This window comes from Helianthus annuus, chromosome 9 (genome assembly GCF_002127325.2).
Source record: "Helianthus annuus cultivar XRQ/B chromosome 9, HanXRQr2.0-SUNRISE, whole genome shotgun sequence".
Lineage (NCBI taxonomy): Eukaryota > Viridiplantae > Streptophyta > Magnoliopsida > Asterales > Asteraceae > Helianthus > Helianthus annuus.
In genome coordinates, this window is record NC_035441.2 from 179,579,706 (window position 1) to 179,601,383 (window position 21,678).

The 21,678-nt window shown below is 36.0% G+C and overlaps 4 protein-coding genes across 4 annotated transcripts; 2 read left to right on the forward strand and 2 right to left on the reverse strand.

Moving 5' to 3' along the window:
* The first annotated feature begins 6,786 nt into the window (after window positions 1-6,786).
* LOC110879837 (alpha/beta hydrolase domain-containing protein 17B) lies at window positions 6,787-10,208 on the forward strand. Its single transcript, XM_022128372.2, has 5 exons — window positions 6,787-7,300; window positions 8,127-8,163; window positions 8,254-8,490; window positions 8,574-8,621; window positions 9,523-10,208. Exons 1-5 carry the CDS (start codon window positions 6,999-7,001, stop codon window positions 10,027-10,029), a joined length of 1,131 nt encoding a protein of 376 aa, XP_021984064.1. The 5' UTR covers window positions 6,787-6,998; the 3' UTR covers window positions 10,030-10,208.
* LOC110879838 (putative multidrug resistance protein) lies at window positions 10,100-13,971 on the reverse strand. Its single transcript, XM_022128373.2, has 4 exons — window positions 13,514-13,971; window positions 12,859-13,399; window positions 10,741-12,617; window positions 10,100-10,628 (listed from the first exon to the last, which is right to left on the reverse strand). Exons 1-4 carry the CDS (start codon window positions 13,942-13,944, stop codon window positions 10,259-10,261), a joined length of 3,219 nt encoding a protein of 1,072 aa, XP_021984065.2. The 5' UTR covers window positions 13,945-13,971; the 3' UTR covers window positions 10,100-10,258.
* Window positions 13,972-17,644: 3,673 nt separating this feature from the next.
* On the reverse strand, window positions 17,645-18,145 carry LOC110876870. The gene has a single exon (XM_022125029.1). The coding sequence runs from the start codon at window positions 18,143-18,145 to the stop codon at window positions 17,645-17,647; it is 501 nt and encodes a 166-aa protein (XP_021980721.1).
* Window positions 18,146-19,878: 1,733 nt separating this feature from the next.
* LOC110879839 (vignain) lies at window positions 19,879-21,678 on the forward strand. The gene is made up of 4 exons (XM_022128374.2): window positions 19,879-20,375; window positions 20,463-20,698; window positions 20,781-20,921; window positions 21,217-21,678. Exons 1-4 carry the CDS (start codon window positions 19,928-19,930, stop codon window positions 21,481-21,483), a joined length of 1,092 nt encoding a protein of 363 aa, XP_021984066.1. The 5' UTR covers window positions 19,879-19,927; the 3' UTR covers window positions 21,484-21,678.

Here is a 21,678-nt window from a genome sequence, read left to right on the forward strand (position 1 = left end):
TTATAGATGCATGGCATTGTCTATGAAACTATCTCAAAAACTAACTTGATGATAGTGTTTGAAACTCTAAGATGGATTAATAACAACTAAGGTTAATCCTACCAATTACGTGGTATGGTGAACCAAACACGATATCTAATGGAATGTTTTCCAATTCTAGTTCTGTCAAATTCGATAAACCAAACAAGAATGCTTATGTTTTAATCTAGATTTACTAGGATAAATACACCATAACATAACTTGTGCATTGCAAGTTTCTAACTTCAAGTTTGTTTATTAACACCTAGTTAAAACTATGAGTTTGAACATGATGTCGGGGGAAGTATAATAAGATAAATGAAAAGGAAAAGACAAAAGGAAAAGTAACGGGACAAGAATGTGACCAACGACGAGGAGGCACCCTCAACTCAACAACCCCACTCCACAATAAAACAAAAGGGGACACATGCCCCGTCGCTCTCCATAAATCCACTAAATTTAACATTTTCTAAGCTACATCCACATATCCAAAAACAAATAATTTTTGCCTTTGGATCTACACCAATGAAAGTCTCCAATATGAATATCTCCGAATACATTTAGTTCAACCTTTCAATTATAAATGATGTTATATAACAACACCCTTTAGTTTTCATTTATCAAATATATGTATATTTCATTTTATCTATTGTATATATTTTAAAACAAGTAACTCACACACCCGTTAATTCTACCTTCAAATCTACATATTTTGTTCATCACAATACTCAAACTCTCAACCTCATAGGCTAATGGAGATAACATCTTTTTCTATTACATCCATGGTTGCAAAAGTCGCACGACGCTTTCTAATTGATCGACTAGGGTGCTGAGAGTACTCAGTGATGTGGAGTACTCGGACATATTAAATTATAAAGAAATTAATTTTTGGGAAAGTATATGCATGTTAAATATCATAAGTTTACTAATATTTATAATAAAATACATGAATGTCAATATAAATACAAAAGTACATGTTCAAATAGTAAAATATTTAAAAAAAATTAATATTCGTTCCTTTAAAAATGATATTTATTTTTTTAATATAATAAACATAGGAATTATATTTTTTTTTGAAGTCAAACTAGGTCCAAGTTAACGTACTAGATCGAATTTTGGCCGAGGTTGACCGCATTTGATTGATTCAGATTAATTAGGTGAAGTTGAAGAAAGTCAACTCAACGGTCTACGTCGTAGCGATTACTTGAAAAGTACTCGACCTCCGTGACCTTGTTTTACGACATTTATTACACCTTTTTACTACTTAGAGTCTTAGACTGACTACATGCCCGTTGATTAAATATTTTTGATATATAATTATGAGAGCTTTTATAAGTCCACAATATTACACCATATACGGTATAGAAAACCAATTTTGAGTTTAAATTGTAAAAAATATATTACTTTTTGTAAGAATCGCATAAACATATTTATATTTTACAAATGACACATAAAATGCTTATGTAATTGTTTAGGCTTCTCTATTTCTCTTTAGTTTTGTTTTGTATCAAGTGAGGGTATAAGGAGTGGTTAGACATTTGATAGTGACAAATTAAAAAATCAACCATTGAGAGTGTGCCATGTCAAAAGTATTGACAATGGTTAAACGCTTGGTGAAGTGGTAAACTATTTAAAAAAAAGGAAAATGTGAGATTGGTTGAGATGTCATGGACCCTATCGCACACAGCCCCTCTCTCTCTCCTTCCCTCCCTTCACCACTTCGGCAAGTCCATGACCGAATTGGCAAACTTTTGAGTGGCAAACTATGTTGGCGGTGGTGCTACCAATTAACAAACTAAGTTTGCCACACTTTGCCACACCCCACTCCGTATACCCTTATACACTATTACTCTATTTGAAAACTCGTATATATCAAAACAAATCTACCCGTAAGTCACTTATTATCACCGATAAATTAAATTTACCTACGTATACAAAAAATATGTTCGGCATTTACCTACGTATACAAAAAATATGTTCGGCAATAGTTTCACCTAACTATTGGTTGAAAAGGGCGGCTACCCTTTTCTTATTTTTTTTTTCTATTTTTGAATTTAAATATAACTATTATTTTTTTCATTTTTCATTTTTTCTCATTGGTGAAGTCAAATTATTATTCCATATATAAGTTTGCAACTTTTTTGTGCAATACCACTTGTACATTGTGCTTCAAGAGTTTAAAAAAAAAACTTGATTTTTTACTTTTAACCAAAATCTTTTTACCTTTTTCAATTTTAACCTTACCTAATTTGTTTTTTAACTTTAACCAAAAACTTTTCATTATTTGCAATTTAACTACGCAACTTTTGTCACTTATACTTTTCATCTTTCGCAAATTTTCGTTTTACGTATAGCTCTAAATTTTTCGAGTTAATACGACGCAACGTGCATGTGTGGTTCAACGTTTTTACCTCTATTTTTCCATGTTTGACAGGTTCGTCGCAACACACATATCCTAGGTCGAGTCAGTGTTGGTGGTCGATGACGGTTGTGTGACATTAGTACTATCTGACACACCGTTTTACGCCCCGCCGCAATTTCATTTAAATTTATAATTTTGTCATTGATTTTGTTTTCCTCCCTCCTAGCCAAATTACAGTTTTGCCCTGTACTGAAATTTACATCTTCCCAACGATTTTTTTGTCCCTACCAAATTACGATTTTGCCCCTAATGTAAAATTATAGTCATGCCATTGTTTTTTTTTTGACAAAACTAAGGTAGTGTTTTATTTTAATTGGTTTACTTGATGTAATTTTTATTCGTGTCAAGCGGCAAGCGGCTGCCTGGCACACATTCATTTGTCCTGAAAAATTTCAGTTTTGCCCCAGTTTAAAGTTATAATCTTTTTATCATTTTAGTTTTTTTAGCAAAAGTATGAGAGTGTTTTGTTTTAATTGGTTGACTCGATTTTTTTTTTAAGATTGTGTTATCAGTAGTATATACAAGTAATCGAAACATAGACGTACATGTAATGAGAGATAAATATTCGGCTTGATACCCCGCAACGCGGGCAGGGCAATAAATACAATTAAGTTGATGATGTCATTCGGCAATAGTTTTGGTAAGTGGTTGGCCCTTTTGGCGGCCATTTTGACTTTTGTGTTTTTTTTCTTTTTGTCGTATAATAGTTATTTATAGGTGATGCTAATTTACAATTTTATCTCAGGTGTAAAATTATGATTTCGCACTCGATTCAAAATAAAATTTTGCCTTTGCCCCTTGCTTAAATTTACGATTTTGCTCTCAGTTAAAAAATACAATTTTCCCCAGTTCAAAATAAAAATATGGTTTTGCCCTCAGCTAGAGTCCTGCCAAATTACGATTTGGTTCCCATTTTAAAATTTCGATTTTGCCACCATCTAAAAATTACGATTTTGCCTGCAGCAAAAATAGTACGATTTTGTCCCTATTTCAAAATAAAAAAAATGCTTTTGCCCTCAGTTCAAAATATTATTTTACCTCAATTTTAAAATTACGATTTTACTTCCGCTAAAATTTGCAATCTTGCCATCGTTTTTTTTCCTTTGGCAAAACCATGGTAGTGTTTTATTTTACTTTGTTGAGTTAATTTTGTTTTTATTCATGCCAAACAGCTGCCTAGCACTCGCTAATTGGTCCTGACAAATTATTGTTTTGCCCCCAACTCTAAGTTACACGCTTGTCATTGTTTTAGTTAATTTTTTTATCATAACTATGGTACTGTTTTTCTTTAATTGGTTAACTTGATGTGTCTTTTTTGATATCGTGTTATACGTAGCATGTATAACTAATCGACATAAAGGCGTACATGTTATTAACAAAAGAAATACTCGGTTTAGCGCCCCGCAACGCGGGCGGCGCATAACTCTAGCTGCCTAACACTAGCTCATTAGTCCTGAAAATTACAATTTTCCCCTGAGCGAAAAATTACGGTCTTATCATCGTTTTTTCATAGCAAAATTATAGTAGTTTTTTTTTTAATTGACTGAGAATTATTCGGCCATTGCCCCGCAATGCGGGCGAGGCATCTACTAGTTGCTCACAATTCAAAGAAAAAAAATTAACTATATTATCTAAAAGGGCTTTAGAACGTATCCCAAAACATTGAAATAAGAAAGCTCACATTTGAATTGGCTTCGGTTTCAAGTTACGTATTTTTGGGTCATTTTTTATGTTGAGAATAATATATAAACTGAGATTTACAAACCATTTTAATATAACCAAATCTTGTTGTGATATTTATATCTTTAGAAAAAAATTTAATATCATGATTTCGACAGACCGCAGGAAAGGTATTATATTAAAAATTGTTAAAACATACAAAACAAGTGCTATAAAAGTTGGGAAACCTTTTGGAAAAAATTGATGTCATCAGATTTATTCAGGATTGATGAAACAATGGTTAACCTGGCAGGGTTAACACACTGGTCTCGTCAAGAAGGGTTAATCCCTTCCTCTCGGAGATCGCTGGCTGGGTCACCGGTGGATGATCTCCTGCACAAGGAAACAAGCCGTGACTCGTAACAAGGAGGATGGGGTGGGGGGTGCTCCTTGTTACCACTCTCCGGCGTGAGAATCAGTAGTTTGCTTGGGAAGCAAAGCAAGATTATAGTAGTAGTTAGAGTTGTGAAGAGATGATACCTCAAACCTGGTTTGGGGTCGGTATTTATAGCCGAGGAGTGAAGGAGGAGATTGATGGATGGGCTGACGACGAGCTGCACCGTTGCAGGTGTGTCAGTCTCGCCGGCCGTGGGGGTTACGCCACGTCAGCCCATTGCTTTAATAGCTCTGACAGGGGACTGTCGCCGGCGCCACTTGCCTCGTGGTGTCAGCCACTTGCCTGGCGTGTCAGTCCACTTGTTGGATATGCAGGGTGCGGTGCGAGCCGCATCGCTGCATGCGGTAACGTCTGAAGTTACCGCGTCTCCTACTTGTGATCAAGAAATACGCGAGATGCGGTGTTGGCCGCATCATCGTATGTGGAGACTATTTGCTCGCTTCCCTTGTCGTGACGAAAATGGCCATATGATGCGGTGCCAGCCGCATCGATATGCTCATCTTCTTTCGTACTTGGGTCAAGCTATTCATCTTCGAACCGAATGGGTTCGAAGGATGTGACCGCATGGGTGCGGTTTGCTTGCTGGTAGGGGTTTGTTTGATGCGGGTAATGGTCGTTTTGGGACCATACCCCTTCAAGGATGTTGTTGACTTTAATTATATTCACATAATAAATTTTGTCAGATTTATTCAAGGATGTTGTTTTCTTTAATTATATTCACATACCTAATTAAATATTAGTACTATTATTTTTTCTTTTAGTTTTATCACATACATAACTAACGATTTATTTTTTGTCTAATAATCTTATCTTCACAACATAAAATAACTTAGATGATATCTAACCATTTGTAGTTGATAGATTAATATATTCATTTTATAAACAATGAAATTTAATTTATGTTTATGTTAAGTTTAAACAAGGATGCGGCATTGTCATGTGGTTCAATTCAGCCTTTAATTAGTCACATCATATAAATGACATTGTCTATGATGATTTACCTAACACGCGTATTAGACATAGGATATACAAACTCACAAAGAGTACCCATCAACACATTTAACGCAATAATTTTAGATGAGAGAAGAATATCACCTCTTAAAAATTATGAATTTAAGAATAAATGAATTCCTAAAAAAGTCTACAGGCTTCACACAGTAAAAAAAAATTATATCATTATACAATACAAATAATATTAGTTAATACAATGGACCCCATGTTTTACAAAAAGGCATAAATCATTTATTTATTTAATTCTTTAAAATCTACATTTCAAGTAATAGTATTAATTTCAATAAGTGTCTTTAGTGGTATACAATCGCCTAATTAACAACAAATATTTGCACACACATGATCAACCTGAAAATCGAATTACCCTTTCGTTCGAAAAAACAATTGAAAAAACCTCCTTGCTATCATGAATAAAATGTGTCACTGATAAACCATAATCCTGACCCCTCATTTAAAAAAATCCAACACTGTCCAACTCTCATACAACTTACTAGCGCTGTTCACAAGTTGATCCGATCCGAGCCGAGCAAGTTCGGGCTCAACTCGATCATAAACCGAGCCGACTCGGCTCGGATTTGAAACCGAACAGAAAATCTTAGCTTGAGCTTAACTGGTTTTTTTTATCGAGTCAACTCGACTCGGTTCAATTTAGCACAAATTTAAAAATAAATATTAATACATAGCTTTTAAAATTCAATAGTCTAAGATATAATCAATAATTCAAAATAACATATCCAAAATAAGTTCAACCTACTATATTACAAGCCAAAGTCAAGTTTAATCAAATACAAAATTAGTTTCAAATCTCAACGAAATACAATATAAGTTCATTAGCATCATAATCGACCCCCAAATTAGTTATAGATATTTAACTGCATTCCTAAATAGCTGCAAATAATAATCAATTTTCTATATGTTAAAATAAAGCATATTAAAACTAAAAAAATCCGAGCTAACAACCGAGCTAAACCAAGCCAATTTGCCTCGTTACAAGCCGAGCTGGCTCGACTCAGTTTCAAATCGAATCATATTAACTAAATTTGAGCGAGGTTTTTAAAGAGTCCTACAATTTATGTTTATATTCCTAAAGTTAAAAACAAAAAGATAAAAGTTATTATGCTTGATACATGAAAATAGTGCTCTTTTTCCTTTTTCGAATGTCCCCTTTGTTTTACATACATACATACATATACACCTCTGGATTCGAAACATCACAGCTCACACAACCAAATACAAAAAAGCAAAAAAAAAAAAAAAAGTATTGTGGCCATCGTCTCTTCACCGGTACGCATCATTTCACTATGTTTTAATTTTTATCCCCCAATTTCATCCACCCAAACCACCACTCTGTTTCTCCAAATTCATCACTCAGATCAGATCCCCTTAATTTCACATCCAATTCAAGAAGTTTTCAACCACAAATTCTGTTTCATGGGGGGTGTGACGTCATCAATGGCGTCCAAGCTGGCGTTTTTCCCACCAAACCCACCTTTTTACAAGGTGGTTACAGAGAAATCAAGTGGGTTGTTGCTGTTAGACAGGTTCCCGCACCGTGAAAACGTCGACGTTTTGAAGCTTCCTACTCGTCGCGGGAATAAGATTGTGGCTGTGTACGTTCGGTACCCGATGGCTACCCGTACTCTGCTTTATTCACATGGGAATGCTGCTGATATTGGTCAGATGTATGAACTGTTTATTGATTTGAGCATTCATCTCAAAGTTAATCTCATGGGGTTAGTTGTTCTATTCGTGCCCTAATTTTTTTATTACTAATTTGTTTGTTGTGTTGTTTTTTGGTTTTTAGGGGTTTAAATAATTAAACGTTTAATTTGTTTTATTTGCAGTTGTTTGTTGTTGTTTTGTTTTTGGTTTTTTAGGGGTTTAAACGTTTAATGATTAATTCCAACATAAAAGATTTGATCTTTTATGGTCTTATCTGCAGTGTATAATTATTTAAGGGGAAGTTGATGACAAATTTTAAAAATTATTCAGAATATAGAAAATTAATTTTGAGAAATCTGGTTTAAATAGAAAATTTGCTTAAAAAAATATGCTTGGTTAATTTTGTCAAAACTAGTAACTGTTAAGTTTTTATGAATTTGTTGTTTTTGGCTTTTAGGGGTTTAAATGTTTAATTCCCCACATAAATGATTGATCTTTTATTTGCAGTGTATAGTTGTTGAAGGGGAAATAGATGAAAATTTTTGGAATTAATTCAGAATATAAAGCATTAATTTTGCTAAATCTTGTTAAAATAGAATTTACATAATAGAAGAGATTTGCTATTTTGCTAAATCTTGTTAAAATAGAATTTAAATAATAGAGGAGATTTGCTTTAAAAATTCATGTTTGGTTAACTATGTCAAAAGCTAGTAATTGTTATGTTTTTATGAATTTGTTGTTTTTAAAATCTGGTATTGTTTTGCTTAAAATCTCAAGATTAACTTGAATTTTTGATCTCATCATGGGGATATTTAACTTTTTAGTTAAGGTTTGCTGGAAAATAGTTATTGCATATGGTTTAAAAGCTAGATTTTTTTTTTTTTTGTGTTTATGCAGGTATGATTACTCTGGATATGGACAGTCTTCTGGAAAGGTGCATAAACGATCGAATTTCTGTAAAGTTTTTTTTTTTTTTTTTTTTTTTTTTGTATTAAAAATGACTCGAAAAATGACATTTGTGCAGCCGAGTGAGCATAACACGTATGCAGACATTGAAGCTGCGTATAAGTGTCTGGAAGAGAGCTATAATACGAAACAAGAAGATATTATCCTCTACGGTCAATCTGTCGGGAGTGGGCCCACCGTGTATTTGGCTGCTCGTTTACCTCGATTACGAGCTGTTGTTTTACATAGTCCTATATTATCGGGCCTCAGAGTCATGTACCCTGTTAAGCACACATACTGGTTTGACATTTATAAGGTCTGAACTTGTCTCATTTCACTGATAAAAAATAATTTGGATATTATTTGTTGAACTAATGATTCTTTATTGGTTATGTGCAGAACATTGATAAAATTCCATTTGTCAAGTGCCCTGTTCTTGTCATCCATGTAAGCAGCATATTCTAAGAATCTAATAATTATTTTTATTATTTATTGCTGATAAATTTCTTTCCTTTTAAATATTGTACACCTGACTGAACATTTGTGAGTCACTTAATGGGACCCATATTCACATAATCATATCTTCCCAAAATGTAGATATAGAACTCACAAGTTGAAAATGTATATAACACTAATGCACATTTTCTTATATTTATAAGATCAGAATTGATTTTGAAATTTAAGAATTCAGTTGAGAAAACTGAAGTTTTTATTCAGGATTTCAATAGAAATCCCTCAAAGAGGTGGTTATGAAGGTAAGAAGGTCGAAATCAGTATTTTAGATTAACGAGTAAAATGCCATTTTCGTCCCTGAGGTGAGGTTTGGCCAGTTTTGCGACTTTCGTCCAAAGGGTATTTTTCGCATTGGGGTCCAAAAGGTTTGAAATCTTGCCATTTTCATTCGGCTCATTAACTCCATCCACTTTTCTCTGTTAAGTCGGGGGTATTTTTTCGTACATGAATTGAAAAAGACCGAATTGCCATTTAAGTGAACTTTTTGTACATAAAGTGAAAAAGACTGAATTGCCCTTTATGTTAACAAAAAAACGGAGAAAAATGGATGGAGTTAACGAGCCGGATCAAAATGGCAAGATTTCAAATCTTTTGGATCCAGATGCGAAAAAACAAATGTTTGGACGAAAGATGCAAAACTGGCGAAACTTCAGTGACAAAATGGCATTTTCCACTCTAGATGAAAAGAGGTCCAAGTTTGACTTAAAAGTCAAAGTTATTCTTGGAGTGGTCATTTTGCTTCTTAGCACAGATGTTTAGTAAGTAAAAGAATTGTTTTCTAGACAAGGATTCTTCTTATTCTTGGTTTGACCGTTTTCGTTTCAAAAACTGGCAGGGAACTTCTGATGAGGTGGTCGATTGTTCTCACGGGAAACAACTCTGGGAACTATGCCAAGAGAAATACGAACCGCTATGGATCAAAGGCGGAAAACACTGCAACCTAGAGCTCTTTCCAGAATACATCAAACACCTCAAGAAATTCATATCCGCCGTCGAAAAACCACCATCATCACGAAGAAACTACCACCCGAGGAAAAGTGTCGACCAGTCCACCACCACACATCGCCACCATTCCAGTAGGCGAAAGAGTACCGATTGTTTTGAAGCCCCAAGGAAAAGCACAAGCAAGAAAGAGAATTTGGATTTTATTAACGAACTCGAACCCTTTGCTTTGAGGTTCGAAATGAATGATGACAAAATTGGAAAGTTGAGAATACCTTATGAGCATATGGAGAGGTCTCGAAGGAGCGTGGAGTACGTTGAAAAACCGAGAACTAGTATTGATATGAAACCCGAGTGGCCCCGTATGAGTGTGGATTGTATTGATAGAATTCGAAACTAGTTATACAAAGATTTGTGAAAATTACAGAATGTGTAGAGGGAAAGGAGGGTGCTGGTTTAATTTGTGTTTCTTTTTTTTTTTTTTTTTTTTCTTGAAAGTTTTAGTTGGATCTTGATGAAAGTTTGAGATGTATGAACTCATGTTTAGGGATCTTAATAACCTTTTTATTTGCAAACTAAGGTTTATCTGCTTAGGATCATCGACGCTATTACGCGATAATCGGATGTTACTAAAAAAAAGATTGTTGTTGTGATCTAAAAAGAGAGTAGTATGCACTTCTTTCCCCTCTAGCCAACAAATCATCATGAGAACCTTGTTCTACAACCCTCCCATTGTCAAGCACCACTATTTTATTTGATCTTTGTATCGTTGATAAGCGATGAGCTGCAATCACGCAGGTCCTACCGACCATGGTTTTCTTTAAAGCGTCTTGAACAACGATCTCTGATTTGTAATCTAGTGCACTTGTCGCCTCGTCAAGTAGTAAAATTGCCGGATTTTTCAAAATTGCTCGGGCAATGGCGATTCTTTGCTTCTGCCCCCCTGATAACTGGATGCCTCTTTCTCCACAAACTGTATCGTACCCGTCTTTCATGGAACTGCTCACAAAATTGAATCACTTAATCATGAGTTAGTATGCGAAGATTTAAGAACCCGTCTGACCCATTCGATCCATTTTTTCACTAGATGAGATTGTAATAAAAGACACACCTTATAAATTCATGGATATTTGCAAGTCTTGCTGCTCGAATGATTTCCGCTTCTGTTGCATTCTCTTTCCCATAAGCAATATTTTCTTTAACCGTTCCTGCAAATAAACTCGGTTCCTGACCCACCCACGCGATAAACGATCTCAACGCTTTAATCTTATAGCGTTTAATATCAACTCCATCTATTTTCACAGATCCCACTACAGGATCATAAAATCTCTGAATCATTCCGATAATCGTCGACTTTCCAGATCCACTTATTCCAACAAGTGCTGCAACTTCTCCAGCTTCAATCTTCAAACTCAAACCTTTAAGAACCATCTTTTTAGGCCTTGTTAAGTAGACAAATTCCACCTGTTTTAGTTCTATCTGCCCATAAATCCTTTTCGGGTTAATTATATGGTTTAACGGGCCGGTTTCCATCTTTCCTTCTCTTTGTAGAACCGTAAAAATCGATTTTAAAGCACGTGTTCCCACAGAGATATCTCCAGTCATGCTTCCCGCTTCAGCAATTAGTATCCCTGCTGTTACGACAACGTAAAATGTCTGAAACAAATGCTTGTAACTGATATCACCGTTGTACAAAAGCTTCCCGCCGTACCAGTATAGCACAGCCATATTTATATTTGTTAGAAACTGTCGAGTGAATAACGCCATTCCTGCATATAACGGTTGCTTTTTGCTCTCTTTCTTCGGGCCTGTTTGTGTATCTTCGTATAATCTCATAACCTTATTTTGAGAATAATACGCGGTAATCGTTCGGTGATTACTAACCGCTTCACTCGCTATTCCGCTGCTCTTGTTCCTCGCAATCGAGATTTTCTTCGACATGTTTCTTGTCATTACGACTTTTAAGTAAAAACTGCCAATGATAAGTAGTTGTAGAGCAATAGCTATGCTAGCTAGTCTCCAAGACAATATCATCCCCCAAACAATAGCTAAAACCGAAGCGGATATTGACTGTGTGAAAAAGGCCAAACGGTCCGCTACAAGATTTCTTACCATTAACGTATCGGTAGATAGTCTCGAACATAGCGCGCCGGTGCTGTTGTCTTCTTGGTCGAACCACTCGATCTCGAAACTCATGATTTTTTCAAACATTGCTGATCTTATTTTTTTTGTTAAGTTTTCGCCCGTGATTCCAAAGTAATAATGCTGGATCACATTGGAAACAACGGTGTAAGCGGATACGGTTAAGTAGGCGTAACATAAATTTCGTGTTTGTGAACTGATGTCAGCATGATCTTTGAGAAAAAATATAGACAGCATTACTGCTTGAAGACAAGCGACCAGTGGTTGAACCGAACCGCTGATGAGTGCACCGATGGTTCCTGTTAACGTTGACTTCCATTCGGGTCTCGTCATCTGAATAAGGTGCCACCATGATGGATGACTGTACACTTCCTCTGAGTGTCTATTTATCACTTCTTTGAAATGGGCTTTTGATACTTTTTGTTTATCTACTCTTTCTTTTGGTATATGAGTATCTTTGACTTGAGGTTTGACTTCAGTTGGTAGTGAAGTTTGACTGTTAAGTCTGTTAGTGACCATTGACTTCTGAATCTTGACCATCATTGAGTATGGTCCAGAAGCATTTTGAATGAGTTGATCATGTGAACCGGACTCTAGTACTTCACCTGAATTCATAACAACGATTAAACCTGCATGACGGATTGTAGCTATACGATGTGCAATGATTATCGTTGTTCTCCCCTCCGAGGCTCGAGTCAAAGCTTTTTGTACCGCTTTTTCCGCATGTGAATCTAGAGAACTTGTGGCTTCATCTAGAAGCAAGATTTTCGGCTTTCTAATTAGTGCCCTTGCTATTGAAATCCTTTGCTTCTGCCCACCTGACATTTGTGTTCCCAGTTCTCCAACCTGAATATTTTAATAATAACAGGGGCGTTATGGTCATTTCACACGAAGTTAACAGAATAAACAGACAGGGTTAGACGGGGTGGACTATAATAGTTAAAAAAGTGAAAGTATTGGTACTGTTTTGGCATTTTTAAAACTAATGGACTGTAATGGTTATTTTCAAGAAACCACAGGGACGAAAAACGTAATTAACTCTTTGACTCTATTTTTGGTAGTTATAGGATATGTAAGGTGTTCTTACCATTGTGTTATACCCGTTCGGTAGTTGCATGATGAAGTTATGAGCGTTAGATTTTTTAGCCGCTTTAATAACCTCGTCACTCGTAGCACCTTCTTTTCCGAATAGAATATTCTCTTTGATAGTTGTCGCAAATAGTATAGGCTCTTGGCTCACCAAAGCCATTTGACTTCTTAACCATTTTAACTGGAGCGACTTTATATCAATCCCATCGAGTAGTATCACTCCCTCAGTCGGATCATAGAATCTTTCTAGCAGGTTGACCATCGTTGACTTACCAGACCCACTTTGACCAACCATCCCAACGGTCTGACACGGCTTGATCTTGACGTTGACTTTTTTTAAAACCAAACATTCTGGTCTTGACGGGTATGCAAACTCAACATCCTTAAACTCCAGCTCGCCTTTGACAACCGATATCTTCTTTCCATGTTTGTCTGTCGAGTCTATAACCGGGACCCGGTTAATAATTTCGTTCACGAGAGCTGCTGAAATCTTAGCTTCGGCAAAATGTTTTACGTTCATAAAAGAAGCTCCAAGACCGCTGCAATAGTTAATTAAATATTTAAATCGATGTTTAATTTGAAATTTTGAATAACTGATTTATTATATGTTGGTTTTGTTATGTAATATATATATATATGAAACATATACTTACAATCCTCCATAGACAATGCATACCCCTGAAGTAATGATATCTCCACCTTTGATTCCTTTTTTGATGACCAAGATGCTCCCGTACCAACTCATAAGAGCGAAAATAGAAAATATAATTCCAATGCTACCGAAAACCATTCCTTTTAACAAACCTTGTTTAATACCTAGAGCTAAAGTTGGTATTAACGCATCTGAAAACCGACTCACCATTTTCTTCTCTCCAACGTAGGAATGAACCGTTTTAATCGAAGAAAACGCCTGTTCTGCTATCCCACCAGCAACTGCATACGCTTCTTGTAGTTTCTCTTCGTTTTTCGCTAAAATAATTCCGTAAATTACCCCTGGAATAATCAGCAAAAACATAGCCGGAAGTGCCACGATTGCTAATCTCCAACAGAGGTACACAGCGGTTAATTCAGCTGTCAAAAACATGCATACATTTGCAATGAAATCCGGAATCTGTTTGATTATGAAAACAAAGTTAAATTTGTGTGCAAAACAAGATTCTTGTTGAAAATGTAGTTAAAGAAGTTAGAAGACCTTTTCACTAATAACTCCTTGTATGTTTATCGATATATCTGTCGATATATTTGTCACAACACGCGATGCTTCAAGACTTTTGTCAAAGTACCCGACTTCTTGCCGTAAAACAGCTTTTAAATATTTAAACCGTATCCGTGATGATTGTCTTTCTGCAGTATGTCCCCAACATAACCCTTCTATTTAATGTCAAAAACATATGATCATTAAATAGATGAAGATCATAATCATATAAAGTTATGTATTAAACAAAAAATAAAGTTACCTATAAATGCGCCTGAAGCGACAACTATAGTAACATAGACATAGAGGAGCGCATACTGCAAAAAAATAATAAAAAAATAAATAAATTGATGTAACAGCCAACAGCAAAGATGATTAATAAATTAGTTACTAACCTGATTAATATCGGCAGGGGTTTTAGAAGCCAAAGACGCGTAGTCATTATACATTCGACTAAGGACTAACATGATCAACGACATACTTAATCCATTCGCAATGCACCCTGCTGTCCCCAAAACCATCAAAATCATGTCTATCCAGTCAGCATGTTCTGTAATTATTGCTAACAACCCAGGTGGCACCATCATCTTCTTGCCGTTGTCTGATGACTCATTGTTTTTTTCCATCTGGTTTATTGTTTTGGGTCGTGTCTCATACGCGTACCACTTTGCTACATACAAACGTATAGGCTCGTGAACTAGTTATGTATTTACTGTCTATATATATTCATTTCAAATCATGCTGTATTAAAATGAAGAATATTCTTCGCCGTTCAAAATGTGCTTTATTTCTAATTTTGTTATACTAAATGCCTAAATTACGGTCAGCTAGAAGCTGTCAGGAATCTTTGGGCGTTTTCTGTTTCTATGTTATCCAAGTTTCATATCATTTTGTATGCATCATGTAAATAGGAATCGAATATTGATATCTACCATGGATTTCACTGCCCAAAGTTGTTTTGTCCATTTCAGGCTGCCGGCAAACAACTAGATTCTAAATTGACTTACTGATAATCTCTAGGTCTACAAAGGCGAGTAAGTCGATCAAGGGTGTCAAAAGTTTCACTTCACAGTTCACACCTCGAGTGTTTTCCTAGAAGATAGAATAATGGTGATCTTAATTCTAAAATGTACTACAAGTATTCTTGCCTGTGGCATTTTCCCATAATCTAGTAGGTAAAGTTATTCTATATGTTTTGATCATATCACCTTCAAGTGTATAGTATTTCTTAAAAATGTAACACAAGAAACTAAGACATGAAACAAAGAGGATCTAGACAGAAAAGGCGGGCAGTGTCTCGATTAGATGTTGGACCGAATCACCAAAACCAGATGGTATTTAAAAGCTACCATACACAAAGAAGAACATTACAACTACTAGTTGTCAACTAGAGTTGGTAACATGTGAAATACAAAGTGAATGTGTGTATACACACACACAAGCCTATGAGTTATTCATTCGATTTGGTCATTGGAGCAACGATTTAGCTCGTATGTGTATGACGGATTGACGGACGTGGCGCAACCCCATTTTGATCTGGTTATGTTTTAAAATCCGGTTTTTATACCGTATCGGACATATTTTTTTTCCAATACAAAAATAGTTGTTGTATCAAATACATGCATCAAATTTAACAACACTTTGTTACATTTTAAGGGTATCGAGCCGGGGTCTCACTGGAAGCAGCCTCTCTATTCCTACGGGGTAGAGGTAAGACTGTCTACATCTTACCCTCCTCAGACCCTACCTTAGCTTTGCTATTGATGGGATTTACTGAGTATGATGATGATGATGATTCCTTGCTTAGAAGATAATAGGTAAAAAATTTGTAGAGGTATGAAAACCGGTTGATGAATGATGAGTGATGGCGCTAAAAAGTTCTATACGACGAAAAGTTTGCTCAGTGGCGTCTCTGAGAATTCACGTACACTGTTCGAACTCAAAAAATGTGCCCATATGCTTTAACGAAAATTGTTTTTTTTATTTTTATTTTTTAAAATCATATTAGTATTGGGTTGGACCCAATAAACCTAATGTTAAGTTGCGTAAATTATAAAGTATAAAAAGGTATTTGATAATATGCCTCTATATTGGATTTGTATGTGTTTACAATTTTTTTTTTAAAATAACACATATCGATTTTTTTTAAATCCAGTGCCCCTCGAAATCATGGGCCTTGTGCGGAAGTCCTCCCCCCACACCATAAGAGCCGCCCTTGAGTTTGCTCATCATTAAGTTTTTACATATCATTTATCAAGTATAAACATGGGCACGTACACAACAAAAGTATCCATTAAACTATCCACAACCAGAGTCAAGAGTTGGCGATCTAGACCGTTCATCTCAATATATGACATTGATTCAAGAAGACCGTTCATCTCAATATATGACAAAGGGGTTGGGTCAAGAAGATAGATTTAGTTACTCAAAATATATGATCTGGATTTTAGGAAAGTTATTATTTTCTTTCTATTAACAGTCAAGGCATTATTTAATTGCTTAGAAAGATTTTATTAACGGAACTTAATCATCAAATACAAGTCACATGATATATATACTAAGCTAACATGTCACAACTCACAAATTCCTTAAGGCAATTCATTACATAATAGAACAAATAGCTAAACAACACAAATACGGATTACAATTCTGGAAAGAAAAAAAAACTAAGATATATAGTTTTTGTATATTTTTTTTCTAGTCACTGAGAACAACAACGTTGCAACAACATAGTCAATGTAATGGTCGGTATGTGATTATCTTGTGTTCTCAACACTTTGGAGTTTCCTACAATACATATACCCGTTAGTATTGTTACCGGTATGTAACATGTGATCAACTCCAACTCAAGAATAAGCATGGCGTTTAGACTTTATAGTGATAAAGAAAAATATAGACGGTATTTGAGAATGAGCAATGAACTTCTTTATATATACTCTTGGTTGGAGTATGCATGATTGAATATTACAAGGGTTATCTGATTTAACCGGTGGAGTGGGGTAAATATGTAGCAAGTACATATTTAAACTGTTGTGCCCTTTTGTAGGACATAGACGTGTTTATCATATTTACTACATGACACGCTGTCTTTTGTTTAGTACAACTAGAAATACATTTTGTCCTTTTTGGTGTGGAGTAGCAACTGTTAGTGTAGGATATCTTGAATTCGTATGACTTGGATATTTTTTAAATCACATAATATTGTTTTAGATTAAAGTATTTTGTGGGTATAGGTAATCCTTAATCAGATAAGACATGATTGTGTTATCTAAGAATGAGATGTTACTTACTATGAGAATTCAAAATGAAGTTCGATATATGAACAAGACCAGGTAAATACTCTCTCTCTATATCATTACAAATGAGGTGAAACCTCCTTACTTGCGACAATGTATATTGTAATTTCCTATTTCGTTTTTAAGTAAATCACAATTACCCAAAAATAACTTAATGACACTAGAATCATCAATAGTCCAAATGTTAAAATATAGGTTGTTTATCCGGATGTTTTTTTTAAAAGGAAAACTTCAATCACGCACAAAGCCACAAGCGGTCCTCAAAGCAAGGACCCCCCGGGCAAAAAACGACATTACATCACGTCCATAGGATATTTACACCAAACATTCCAATCAATACCTTTCAAACTAGACCTATGACGAATCCACAAAAACGCCGTAGATTTGACAATTTCCACCACCTCGACCGGTTTACGAGAGCTGCCCTTGAAAATTCTAGCATTACGTTCATTCCATATCGACCACATTGTGGTGTAGATAATGCCTCTAAGAATGTATTTCTCCTTCTTCGTCTTCGTTTGAGTACCCACCATCTTCAAAAGATCTTTCACTTCAAAAGCATAGATGGGACTTAAACGACACCAAGATCCCACTCGCGCCCAAATTTCATCCGAGAACACATAACCTGTGAACAAATGCGTCGTAGTTTCCAAATCCACATTACATATGGCACACAATCCATCATTAAAAGCAACCCCACATTTAAGAAGCTCCGCCCGTGTTGGGAGCCGATTAATGTCTGCCCTCCACACCAAAATTTTGTACTTCAATGGCGTCCAACATTTCCATTTCATATTCGAGTTGATCGGCACCTATATCCTATTTTCAGCAATCATCTTCTTTGTCTTATGCACGGTATACACTCCACTTTTATCTTCTTTCCAACACCAGCGATCATGTCCCAAGCTCGGTTGATAATTATGGATGCCTGATAATAATTGAAACAATTCATTAACCTCCTCATATGTTGAAGGGCTTCTTTTCCATTCCCAGTTTATGCATCTAAAGAAAGAGTGATAAATTATAAAATAGTTTTATCTTAAAAGTTATAAATGTTTGGCAAGATTACAAAAAGGTTTTATCTTAAATTTATAAGGGTCTGTTTGGTATGGGGTAATGGAATGAACGGGGGAATAGAATGGACGAGGTAATGGAATGAATAAGGTAATGGAATGGATCATTACCATTCCATGTCTTGTTTAGTTCCCATGTGAGAGTGGAATGAAACATTACTTTTCGTTGTTTGGTATGCGAGAAAAGACGAAGGAATAAAATCGGATGGCGGTGGTCAACGATGGACGGTGATGGTGGGTGGTGATAGGTGGCAGTTGTAGCGGTGACGGCGGCAGGTGGTGACAGCGGTGGTGATGGTGGTGGTGGGTGACCGCGGTGGTGGGTGGCAGGGACGGAGGTGGGTGGCAGCGGTGGGCGGTGACGGCGGGTGGCGGCGGATGTGGGTGACGTAGGTGGATGACGGTGGTGGTGGGTGGTGGCAACGGTGGTGGGTTATGGTGTTGTTAATGAATGGTGAAGAGGGAATGAAATGGAAAAAAACAGGGAAAATTGATAGAATGATTTTGAGGGAATGGAATGCATTTTGGAATGGACGATTACATTCCATTGACCAACCAAACACTCTTTTTTCCATTCCTTTACAATAGTCTATTCAATTCCACCTCTCATTCCTACATACCAAACGTTACCTAAATGTTTGGTAAGGAAAGAGATTTAGGTAGTAGCAAAATTAGTTTTAACACTCATTACTTATATATGTCAAGATGGTCTTACTTAACTAACCCGAGTCCATACTATGAAATTACGGTTATGCCATCTCGCCTACTCCTTCATGTGAATTGGACGATGCCATTTTCTAATTTTAGACGAATTCTAAAAAAGCAATATTATTGGCATTGCTACTGAAAACGTGTTTGGTTCACAAAATTTATAAGAATTTGAATTTATTCCGTCTAAAACCATGTTTCACTTTTTACTTTTTTTATTTACTCTTTGAAAAAGGAATCAAACCATGTAAGGAAAAATCTGAAAAGTTCCTAATTTCAAGCTAGAAAAGGATCCACCATCTAATTAAAATATTGAAGCAACCCAAAACCCCCCCTAAAAATGGCATGTGTAACAAGAAAAACAAGATGTGCACAACAAAGTAACTAATACTATTTGTCGCCTTTCCCTATTTGCATCACCATAACGTGTATACCCCCCCCCCCCCCCCCCCCCACACACACACACAACTATCCTTCAATTCCTTCAACCGATTACCATCATCTCATCTCACCTGCTGAACCAGTTCATTCACTCAAAATTTGCTATTTTCAAACACTTTTTGATTAATTTTTAACATCACACGCATTCTTCTCTCCTCTATTATTGAATCTTGATGGTTGTTCATGCCCATAAGGAACCTTTTTATCCACCTTGATCAACTTGTATCCATATCAAGATCTATCAATCTTACACTCTTCTTAAACATTTCCTCTATATAAACCACCCTCCAAGTTCCAAACTTTCATCATCTTTATCCAAACCCCATTAAAAAAACACAACTACAACTCAACTAAATGGCGATCAACAAGTTTCTTTTACTTTCTCTTTCTTTATCTTTAGTTTTAGGCGTTGCATGGAGCTTCGATTTCCATGAAAAAGAGCTCGAAACAGAAGATAGTTTGTGGGATATGTACGAAAGGTGGCGAAGCCACCACAAAGTGGCGACAAACCATGGCGAGAAGCTGAGGCGGTTTAACGTGTTCAAATCCAACGTGTTACATGTTCATGAAACTAACAAGATGGATAAACCGTATAAGCTTAAGCTTAACAAGTTTGCCGACATGACTAACCATGAGTTTAGAAGTGTGTATGCGGGTTCCAAGATTCATCATCATAGGTCGCTCCAAGGAGATCGAATTGGTAACAAGACGTTTATGTATGCAAATGTCGAAAGTGTCCCTACTTCGGTTGATTGGAGGAAGAAAGGGGCTGTTGCCCCTGTCAAAGATCAAGGGCAATGCGGTAAATATTTACTCTATTTATATTATGTAACATGCATTGAGTACAACTTTTTAGGGTATTGATCTTTTGTTATGTTTGTATTCACAGGAAGTTGTTGGGCGTTTTCAACTGTGGCTGCGGTTGAAGGAATAAACAAGATTAAAACAAACGAGCTAGTGTCGTTATCAGAACAAGAACTGGTTGATTGTGACACTTTAGAAAATCAAGGGTGTAACGGGGGTTTAATGGATTTGGCGTTCGACTTTATTAAAAAGACGGGTGGTTTAACTAGGGAGGATGCTTATCCTTATGCAGCTGAAGATGGGAAGTGTGATTCTAACAAGGTATATATAGGCTTTCTAAGCATAACATGCTTCTTTGAATCAAGTTGACCATAAACTCTAATGATTTTGACTTTTTTTATAGATGAATTCTCCGGTTGTATCGATTGATGGACATGAGGATGTACCGAAAAATGATGAGCAAGCACTTATGAAAGCAGTAGCTAACCAGCCTGTTGCTGTTGCTATTGATGCTGGCGGTTCAGATTTTCAGTTCTATTCAGAGGTAATACACCGGGTTCTTGCTATTGATACGGCACAGTTTGTTGGCCGTCTACCTGCTATCCTTATGTAATTTGTCATGTTGATTGGAATGAAACAAACTGACATTAAAAAAAAAGAACATTTTTTTTTATGCACAAATTCTTGACACTTGAAAACCCGCTAACTAGCAGAGGTTTTAGGTTCGAATCCAACTTTCACTGGTTTTCGTCTTAACCCCTTAAAGACCACTTGTCTAGCGTAAGCTATACTACACGTGGTTAGCATGGTATAATCGGTGATTTTGTATGATGTAATAGGGAGTTTTTACGGGCAAGTGTGGAACACAACTGGATCATGGAGTGGCAGCCGTTGGATACGGCACAACGCTAGATGGAACAAAATACTGGATCGTAAGGAACTCGTGGGGGGCCGAGTGGGGAGAAAAAGGATACATTAGGATGGAAAGAGGAATATCTGATAAAAGAGGGCTTTGTGGCATAGCAATGGAAGCCTCTTATCCTATCAAGAACTCTTCAAACAACCCCAAATCATCTCCTACATCATCTCTCAAAGATGAACTCTAAACTACACACAAATTCACACACACACACACACACACACACACACTTTATATTATAAAAATTTACTTTTTATTCCTTAAATGTTATGGATTTATGATTTATCATCTTGATGTAATCATTGTATTTGTATTGTGTACGATTATATAATAAAGATTTGGTGTATGAAACATGATTAACATACAACAAAAGTTGTTGATC

What these genes read in the sequence shown, in the direction of transcription:
- LOC110876870 (XM_022125029.1), bottom strand. Translation starts at nt 18,145, where the DNA reads ATGAAATGGAAATGTTGGACGCCATTGAAGTACAAAATTTTGGTGTGG.
- LOC110879837 (XM_022128372.2), top strand. Translation starts at nt 6,999, where the DNA reads ATGGGGGGTGTGACGTCATCAATGGCGTCCAAGCTGGCGTTTTTCCCA. An exon ending in CTCAAAGTTAATCTCATGGG is followed by an intron (nt 7,301 to 8,126) that starts GTTAGTTGTTCT and finishes GTGTTTATGCAG; the next exon opens with GTATGATTACTCTGGATATG. An exon ending in ACTGGTTTGACATTTATAAG is followed by an intron (nt 8,491 to 8,573) that starts GTCTGAACTTGT and finishes GGTTATGTGCAG; the next exon opens with AACATTGATAAAATTCCATT.
- LOC110879839 (XM_022128374.2), top strand. Translation starts at nt 19,928, where the DNA reads ATGGCGATCAACAAGTTTCTTTTACTTTCTCTTTCTTTATCTTTAGTT. An exon ending in CAAAGATCAAGGGCAATGCG is followed by an intron (nt 20,376 to 20,462) that starts GTAAATATTTAC and finishes TTGTATTCACAG; the next exon opens with GAAGTTGTTGGGCGTTTTCA. An exon ending in ATTTTCAGTTCTATTCAGAG is followed by an intron (nt 20,922 to 21,216) that starts GTAATACACCGG and finishes ATGATGTAATAG; the next exon opens with GGAGTTTTTACGGGCAAGTG.
- LOC110879838 (XM_022128373.2), bottom strand. Translation starts at nt 13,944, where the DNA reads ATGTTTTTGACAGCTGAATTAACCGCTGTGTACCTCTGTTGGAGATTA. An exon ending in TGCATTGTCTATGGAGGATT is followed by an intron (nt 13,400 to 13,513) that starts GTAAGTATATGT and finishes TAACTATTGCAG; the next exon opens with CGGTCTTGGAGCTTCTTTTA. An exon ending in AATATCCATGAATTTATAAG is followed by an intron (nt 10,629 to 10,740) that starts GTGTGTCTTTTA and finishes TTTTGTGAGCAG; the next exon opens with TTCCATGAAAGACGGGTACG.